Source organism: Serinus canaria, chromosome 12, assembly GCF_022539315.1.
Source record: "Serinus canaria isolate serCan28SL12 chromosome 12, serCan2020, whole genome shotgun sequence".
Taxonomy (NCBI): Eukaryota; Metazoa; Chordata; class Aves; order Passeriformes; family Fringillidae; genus Serinus; species Serinus canaria.
Window position 1 is genome coordinate 11,520,613 of NC_066326.1, and position 9,107 is coordinate 11,529,719.

A 9,107-nucleotide genomic window follows, 5' to 3' on the forward strand; every position below is an offset into this window, starting at 1 on the left:
GCTGGCACCAGGTGACAATGTGGCAGGTGCCTGGGCTCAGGCCTGCTGCAGAACACTCCTGACTAACAAACCACTTTGGAAGCTGTGTGGTCTGGGGCAGAGGGCTTTCCAACTAACTGTACAAGGAGAAAAGTATCCCAGGAGAGGATAGAGACAGATTTTATCTCAGATAAAAGGGGCTAGGATGGAGCAGAGACAAGTGTGTCTGTGACAGACCTGGGCTGTGTAGGTCCAGGACACAGGGGCAGTAGTGCAGGTAGCCTGGCAAAGGGCTGGAAAGTGTCTGCTGCTTGTGCAGGTCCAAGCACAGGGCTTGCAGGCAGCAGCGAGTCATAGGAGCGATATTTGCCTCAAGCCAGTGTGCCACACAGGGTGCCAGTGCAGGTACTGTGGCAAACCTTCACTCCCCAGCACAGCCATGGTCTCCTCATGAGCCACTGCTCTGTGGGGCAGCCATGTGCTTTCCTGGTCTGCAGGCAACCTCCAGACTCTCTGCAGAGTCTGCTTCCCACAGGGAACTGCAGGTGCCCACTGGAGAAGTCTACACACCACCTACCACCCCTGCCCTGCACACGCACCCACACAGGGGCAGCTGCCACCAGCTACTGCCAACTGCTACCTGCAGTTCAGGGCAGAGGGACACAAAGCCCTTTCTGCCCTTCTGGGCTCTTCTGTATGAGGATCTCTAACTATGCCAGGCAAAGGCAGTAGGGGAGAACATACTGCTGTCCCTGCAGCCATGTCTGGAGTATTCAACAGTGAACCAAGGCAAAGATGCACAGGAAAAAATCTTAGGAGACCAGTACTAGCACAGGATTGTATACACCTCCCAAGGTATGTAAGGACCTAAATGGGCAGCACAAAGTGATGCACGGACTTTTGTCACATGCAGCACACAGTAAGAGGATGGCAGGACAGGTTCTGTTGCTTTCTCCCTGTAAGGGCGTAGGTGCATGCACATCCCTGGGGAACAAGGACTTGGCCTTCTCCCCTGTCTGGGTCAGGGCTATGTGAGGTGGCAGAGCGCTGACTTCAGGGCACACAGGAGGCAGGAGTGGTCACGGCTGAACTCTGTTCCACAGGGAACTGCACTCCTGGCCATGGGCAGGACTGGGCCACCGAGCCCCTGCACCTCCCCCCAGCCCAGTACAACATGTAAACACAAGGCAGTGACTGTTTTATTTCAAAGTAGAACAAAGGTATCTTTTATTCTTTCCAGAGCTGAGAGATTCAGCTTTGCTATAAGCACGTCTGTGCTCATACTGGCTCCTTGTGTGCGTTTACTCAGAGCACATCTATACAGGACAAACCAAAAGCAGGAGATGTTTCATAACTTGGCTGAGTCTCACCTCTGGTAAAGAAATCCCGTTAGCCAGCCAAACACGCTGGCTTGGTTCCTTGCACAGCACATGCTGCCGAGCAGACAGGCTCTATAGAAAAACCTAAAAACAAAATGCACTTTCAGACATTCCACATTGTTTCCCCTAATTTTGTTGGGAGTGAGTTTTGGCTCCAAGTGTATCACTCTGCTCTCCCTTCACACCTCTGCAGTTGCTAAAGCAGAGTTAGAGCGCATCAAGGATGTTGTCGATTTTGGAGACCAGGTCCTGGCGCTTGTTGGAATGCATCTTCTCGTTCTCGATGTACGTGTCCTTCTTCAGCTTGCCTGCCACCAGCCGCTCCGCCTCCACCGACGACTTCAGCACCAGCTCCTTTACCTGGCCATCCAGCTTCTGAATCTCACTTACCTGGCAGGGTGACAAACCCAGGGAGCATTAGAGGAGACAAAACAGAACAAAACACTTCCTATAGTGAAGGTGGAATAGAAGAGATGGCAGATGATAGCACTGACTTCATCTTTTGCTAAGTAGAAACATCTCTGATCCCTGAATGCTGCTTCCTGAACCATCACATTATGAGGAGTATTCCATGAATGAGTAACTAAGGAGTACAGATAAAAGGGCCTCCAAAGACCAAGGAGCCATAGTGGCAAGAGACCATGAAAGAGTATTTAATGATGGAATTTAAAGGCTTCAAGCTAAATCACAGCTCTGACAGCTGGAAGCTGTGTCCCTACAGTTAACGTTCATGGTGTGTGAATGTGAGGTCTGCAATGACAGCGCTACTCTTTGAGTTAAATAACAGATTAACCAAGGTGGCTATTAGCTAAATGGATCTCAGAGACTAAAGTGTCCCTCACCTGGGGTTAAGTGGCCATTTCAGGTAAGTGTTAAAATACACTGAAGGAAAGGACAGTGGGTGTGTGCTCATTGTGCCGTGGCTTTCAACATGGTAGAGCAAAACACCCCCAGAGGAGCATCATGTTACCAAAATCCTGTCAGCACCAAGTGAAAATGTGCAAGAAAGTAAGAGATGAGGGAGAAGATTTTGGGTTGACTGGTGTGAGAAGTAGAGACAGAACTGTTAATTTGTTGATAGTTTCCATTTTTTCGCTTAAGTGTCACTGCCATGAGCTTGATGAGAAGTATCAGGATTGTGTTACAAAAGCATTAACCTGTACAAATGCAGCTGGTTCAAGGGCTGCTTAAGAAACAGCACAAGCAGCTGTTTACCAGCAACACTTACACGACTGCAAAACTGAGATTACTGCAAAAATAAGTTTTCACACACTCTTGCAGAGATCAAGCCATTTTCAAATGGAAAAACGCAACCTAGACTGGCTGCAGAAACCTCCAATTAAAACTCATGCAGAATACCTGACAGAGCCAAGAACAGGAGAGCATATAAAATAAATCTTAATTTCTTACTTTATCACATAAGTCGGAGCCTTCTGTCTTCAGTTTAGATTGCAGAGAGGCTATTTCATTAGTCAGGGCCTTGTGCTCCATCTCCAAAGACTTTTTGCCACTGTTGAGCGTGGAGATGTCCCGTGACTGCTTGTATTTATTCACTGCTTCATCAAAGTGACGGTACAGCCCAAGCCTCTTGTTCACCAGAGTGAGCACCTGCTCTGTGATGCAGGCAACCTTCATCCTGGCTTCAGCAGCTGGATCCTGCAAGAGGATGGGGGGAAGATCAAAGCAGACATATCTCTGACCTGCATCAAGCCATGTGCAATCTGCCACAAGACTGTTATAAAAACTGTTCCCTCTCCAATTAAGTCAATTGACAGTAATTAAGTGAATGGTGCAAGTGCTGATTAGGGGAAACAACTTTCAGGACTCAGTCCAGCCCAACAAATAGTTTAACAGTGAAGACACCGCAGAGAGAGAACTGCAGACATCCCTTCTTCTCAGGGAGATTCCTTTTTACGCAGCAAGCAAAACTCTAGTTAGCTTTATGACACCAGATCAGCCCTACAGGAGTAGGGCTCAGGTTGAACGAAAACAGGACTTCAAACAAGCAGTAAAACAATGGAATGGTAGGAACATTCAGCAAGAATTCCTGGTATGAAAAATCACCATCCAACTGGTGAGAAATCTACTTATATTCCCACAGGGCTCTTCATCATACAGACCTTGGTGATGGAGAAATCCAGCCTGACATAGACAATCACAGTGAAGAACAAGATGTAAAAGGCTCCAACTACCAAGAGAGGCTCTTGTAGCATCAAGATTTTGTTGAAGGTGTAATGAACCTACAAGAGAAGTTCCAAACTCTGAGCAGTGCCCCATGTTAGTGCATGGTTTACTCCTCTCAGGCAGCAGCACCACCCGAGCAGTCCAGTCAGTGTTTATTTCTTAGGTGCTTTGACTAGCTGCTGAGTTTAGAGGAGGTACAACTGCTCAGAGGCCACACTCACCACGATGTCCTGGATGTGCTGCTCCACCAGGTTGCTCTTGTGTGCCACAATAACAGGACGTCCAAAAGTGTCCAGATATGTGTAGTGAAGTTCATCTGAGGCACGATTGATTTCATAGGGGCTGTCCACATGGATATTCCTGTGGGAAAAAGCAAGCAGTCCCATATGACTCTATTGTGTTTGAGATGATGTAACCCAAGACTTGTCTGGGCAGCTGTAGCCTCTAGCACAAGGTAAATGACACAGTTCAAATAATGCTCTAGAAGGAAGCAAAGCTGTTTTCCAAGATCTCCATATGCACAGTCATGGTTTTGATTCACTGTCCCCAGGCCATTAGAGCAGACTGGAGAAGTGCCACCAACACAGCACTGTCTGCAGTAACAAGCCAGGAGGAATCATACTTACTTGGCTCCTTCTGGCAGGACAATCTTGACAGTCAGAGAGTCTGTAACTTGCTCATCAAACACATGGTCAACAAACCTCATCTTCAGGGCATACTGATCACCTAAAAGTGCAGAACAGAGAGTGGTTACAGCTCCTCAGAGAACAAGGGACAGCCTTGAAACTCAGCTTCCACTGAGGGCAGGAGTAGAATTTGCATGGATAATTGTGCAGCAGGGGGCACTAGCACACTCAGATATATTTTAACCAGATGCGTACAAAACCTGAGGGAATCACAAAGCAGGTAGATTTGCATATTCTAGAAAAAAATAGCTGGCAACTGTTGTTGCTAAGATCCTGTGTACCATAGCTGTCAAATCTTTTCTGTACAGCAACTACCTTCAAACACATGGGAGGATGTTTTTTATTCCCTCCCCTCTCAGCCACCCACCAAGATTGTAGAGGTATTCGTAGCTTGGCAGGTTATAGCCAATGATGTAATGGGTTTTCCAGCCCCCAAAAAGCGGGAATCGGGGACGGATCTCCATCTCCACAGAGTCATCCAGGACAAGAAGGTGGCTGGTGGAGATGTTCCCAATTTCATCTCTGTAATACACGTCCTGAGCAGCAGCTGGGAGAATGGTCTGTATGGAGAGAAGCAGCAGTGAGTGCATCAGAGGGGAGTTCCTTCCACTGAAACTGGCAAAACCAATAAAGGCTGGTAAGCATTGAGAAACTGTGCTCCCACGTGAGACATGACAAAATGGCCATTCAGCTGCACTGAGTGGTAAAATTGTGCTATTATAAGCAATCCCACAAGTGGCTGCCAGCACTAAAATCACTTGGTATCCAAATGAATGTGCTTTCTCCAGCTGAGTTTCAAACTCCCCAGACAGCAAGGGATCATCATGCCCACCAGGACAGCAATTCCCTTTTCACTCCTAGTTGACTGGGCTTGCTAGCTTTACACTCAGCAAAATGAGATTTCTGTTTGGCTGCACCACCCTAGAGAATTACAACAATCAATCCTGAAGGCTACAAGCAGTGAGAAAGGTTTTGGTTCAGATGAGAACACATAATACCTTTTACATCTGGCTAGCAGAGCCACAGCTTTAATTCTTGTTGAGTGCTTTGTGAGCAAGGAATGAATGGGCGAGTTCCCAATACTGTTCAACATGAGGAGGATATGACAGAGAGGCAACTCTGAAAATAAGGGGTGGGGACAGAATGAATGGCCCTTGCAAGGTGGAAAAGCCAAAACAGAGATCTCAATATTAGGAGTAAGGGATTTAGAGGATCCCTGAGATTGGAAGAGTGGGAGTGTGGAAAAACACCACATGCCCTGTTACGTGCAGTCTGTTAGACCAGCAAATGCAATGAAGTGTATAACCTCCTAATGCTGCTTCCAAAAGCTATTCCTATGCAGCACAAGCTTTCTCTGAAAATAGACCAGAGTTTTAATATTCCCTTATTACTGAGGTATGGTTACCAAACAAAAGGCAAAGGACAACTGCAATTTTTTTTTTCCTCTGGGGAATCTAAGAAAAGGGGAAGTCGCAGTTATAAAAATACATGTGCAAAATGTCAACCTTAAAAGACTTGACAGAAGAGATCCCACTGTCTGGCTGTCTCTGGTAGTCGTATCTGGAGAAAGGCCCTTTCAGCACTGCTCCTGTGTGCTTTAAATCAACTGTCTCTTCAACAGCAATGTTACCCCAGTGAGACACCTCAATGACTCGTGTCATGCTGGTGATGGTCAGGAAGGGACTGTTATTTTCATAGTGCACCTTCAGAGTGTCCTAATGAGGGAAAAAAGATAAACTGTCAGATCTAAAGTAAGTAGCAAGCCCCCCTCACAATGATCCACTCCATGTGCCACAGAGAACCCTCCTTGGCAGATGCACATGTTCCTGGCACCCAGTTTAACTCACAGCTGACCTGTGATTTCTATGTGAAAGCCTCTGCTTCCCACTCTTCAGCCTCTGAGACACATCTTCCATGTCTGGAAGATGCTCTCTGCAGAGCCACAACCCCTTTGCACAGAAATTCACCTGGCTGTATGGAGGGATGTCCTTGAAGGGGCCATATTCAATCGTGTCCTCAGTGCGGGAAGGGTTGCCCAGCTTGGTGTAACTCTCCACGTTCCTGGAGGCCAGCTTGACACGGGTTGTTTGGGTCTTGGTGACGTACGGTGAGTAAAAATAGTGATTTCCTTCAAAGACCACAAACTGCTTCTCACTTTGGGTGATGTGGGTGGGATAGGGCTGCAAGACGTGTGTGAAAACCATTTCAACAGAGACACGGACCTTGGCTCCTGGGGCCAAAGGAGAGGGCAGCTTCACTGAGAAGAATTTCCCACTGGAAGTTAGAAGAACAGGTAAGTGATGTGGGATCTCCCTGGAGAGAGCATTCAAGTCCACCACTTCAACATCCCCTGGGGACAGGTGACCATGTACTCCATGGGTAATGTGTGATTTAGGCAGGTATTTCACTTGCTCCTCCAAGACACAGAGATATCTTGTCCCAGCAGGTGTGATTACTGTGCTGGGGAAGCAGCACAGGCTGAACTGTGTCCAGGCACAGTTACAGTCTTTGCTTCACAAAAAAAACCACCTAGTTCCCACTTGGGAAGAGGAATGGTGACATACCCCTCCCTAATCCTGCATTTATAAAGCTTCAGCAAGAGTTTCTTTCTATTCTTCTCCAGATGACAGGAATGATCTGCATCAAAGGAAGCATGGGCACAAGTCCAGAAGACAAATCACAAACATCTTAAGCACCCGTTCCCACAAAGTCTGTTCATTCTCAGATTTTTGCCCACAGGATCTGAAATTAAGGAATGGCCAGAATGGGAACAAAGTTTTGGACTGAGGTTCTACAGAATGGATTGAGACTCCACCAAATCTGTAAGGATTTGGACTGGACTGATCGAGGTGATGCCAGAAGCACACATACTTCATGTCATGCCTGGTGGCCCAAGGGCAGAAGCCAAGGTCTACCCTGGCATCTTAACTCCACAGCTACTGTACTCTTCAAATCCAGCTGCGCTGTGCTTTTGAGTCACTTTACAGCCACTGCCCACCTCTCAGCTCTCATGGCTCAGGAAACAGCTGCCTGCAGCACCAACAGAATATTTCAAACTTGGCAGTACAGAGCCTGATGCAGTACAGAGCAGCATCCTCTCTCCTGGCAGCAGGAAGAGCACTAAACTCTCTGCAGTCACCACTGCCAACCGTCTGAGAGCTCAGAAAGGAGGAACGGGTAAGACCATGACCAAATACTTCTCTCACCTGGTGTCCTAGGGAGCCAAGGCATTACTCAAGGCACTGAGTACAAGAGATTGAGCACAGCTGAAGAAGAAAACACTCCTGATCTCTAGGTGCGTGGAACTGGGGGAGTATCTCTGCTTCACTGTGAGGACAATTATGAACCCCCCATGCACAACTCCAGGTATTCATCTTAGAGGGTGATACTCACCTTTTTCCCTTAACTTTGGTCTCTTTCACTTCCAAGGCGTTCTCCTCCTCTTCCTCACCCTTCACCTATTCCCAAGCAACATATGGGATCAGCGTGCTGTGTGTTCGTGCCCGTGTTCCCTCAGCCTGGTTCCCAAGCTGACACAGTCACCATAAGTTGCACAAATGAGAATATTGATCAAATGCTTTTGTGATTTCCCTTCTGACTGGGGAGCGAGCAGGCCACGGGGAATATGGCTTCACCCATCAAGGTATACTACAGAACTCTGCATACAGATATAGTATAGAGCACTGTATGTACCTCTCTCTGCCGTAGGTAGAGTTTATCTAAAGCGACAACACCTCTGGGGCTAGGACAGAAGTATTGTCCTACTGCTCCTCCGACCCTCCTGCGGGTAAGGGTCGTGCCCCCCGCCCCCGCGCAGCCTGGGGCTGCCAGCCCTGCTCCGTCCGTGCTGGTGGCGACCCCTGCCCAGCCTGACGGAATCAATCGCCCCGCTCATCGCCTCCAGGCCTCCCACCTCCGCCCTCACCCCGCGACACACACCCCCCATTCCCGGCCGGCTGCAGGATCCGGGAGCGGCGCTGAGGACCCGGCAGTGCCGACGTGTCCCTTCGGGCGCAGGGCCCGGCAGCGCCCGCGGGTCCCCCGCGCCGCTCCCCTCGCTCACCTGCACACCCAGGTGGGCCAGGCGGGGCTCCAGCCCGGGCTCCAGCGCCAGCAGGAAGGTGGAGGCGGCCGCGCCGCCCGGCGCATTGGCGAGGCTGAGCTCGGCCGAGATCTTGGCCAGGTGCGTGCTGAGGTCCAGCGAGCGCCGCACCTCCTCCAGCACTAGATCGGCGCTGGCCCCGGCGGCCGCCAGGCAGAGGAGCAGCAGGCGGCACGACAGCCCCGCCATGGCCAGCACACCGCGCGGGGAGGGCACAAGATGGCGGCGCCCGCGCTGTACGGGCACGGCACAAGATGGCGGCGCCCGGTGGGGGAGGAGGCGCGCGATGGCGGCGCCCACCGGCGTTGGAGGCCCGGCCCCCTCCTCCCCGCCTTCCGCGGGGCCTGAGGTGAGAAGCTGGGCGGGCTCTGCCGGAGTCCCGGGAGTGGTTTCGGCATCGCGCAGTTCCGGCCCTATCGGCGAGTGTGGGTGTGCTCGTGGAGTGCTGGCCCCTGCCCTTGTTGGCCTCGCTGGCCTGGGCAGGTTTTGGAGCCGGTCAAGTGCTGCTTGTTTGGCCATGCTGGAGTTTCCCATTTCTTTTTCTGGCCGAAGAAGAGCGGAAAAACAACTATAACAAATATTGCGGGGTTACTCAGGGCTTTCAGGTGCTCCTCAGCCTCTTCTCATGCCACGGCACAGAGCAGCTCTGTTTCTCCATGTTTTTAGCAGTGGCTGGTTCCTGCCAGGGCTTCCAGGGGCCAGAGGTGTCAGTCCTCGTGGCAGGGGTGGGCACAGGGATGGGAAGGCATTGAGAGGTGTTGGGCACAGGGATGCTGT

At 50.1% G+C, this 9,107-nt stretch overlaps 1 protein-coding gene across 1 annotated transcript; it reads right to left on the bottom strand.

Moving 5' to 3' along the window:
• Nucleotides 1-1,156: 1,156 nt before the first annotated feature.
• RPN1 (ribophorin I) lies at nt 1,157-8,864 on the bottom strand. The gene is made up of 10 exons (XM_009091089.4): nt 8,292-8,864; nt 7,622-7,686; nt 6,196-6,502; nt 5,734-5,943; nt 4,596-4,788; nt 4,169-4,268; nt 3,764-3,902; nt 3,479-3,598; nt 2,769-3,014; nt 1,157-1,748 (listed from the first exon to the last, which is right to left on the bottom strand). The coding sequence occupies exons 1-10, from the start codon at nt 8,862-8,864 to the stop codon at nt 1,566-1,568; spliced, it is 2,136 nt and encodes a 711-aa protein (XP_009089337.2). The 3' UTR covers nt 1,157-1,565.
• Nucleotides 8,865-9,107: the final 243 nt, after the last annotated feature.

What these genes read in the sequence shown, in the direction of transcription:
- RPN1 (XM_009091089.4), bottom strand. Translation starts at nt 8,864, where the DNA reads ATGGGAAACTCCAGCATGGCCAAACAAGCAGCACTTGACCGGCTCCAA. An exon ending in ACCAAAGTTAAGGGAAAAAG is followed by an intron (nt 6,503 to 7,621) that starts GTGAGTATCACC and finishes TCTAACTTCCAG; the next exon opens with TGGGAAATTCTTCTCAGTGA. An exon ending in CTTCTGTCAAGTCTTTTAAG is followed by an intron (nt 4,789 to 5,733) that starts GTTGACATTTTG and finishes CTCTCCATACAG; the next exon opens with ACCATTCTCCCAGCTGCTGC.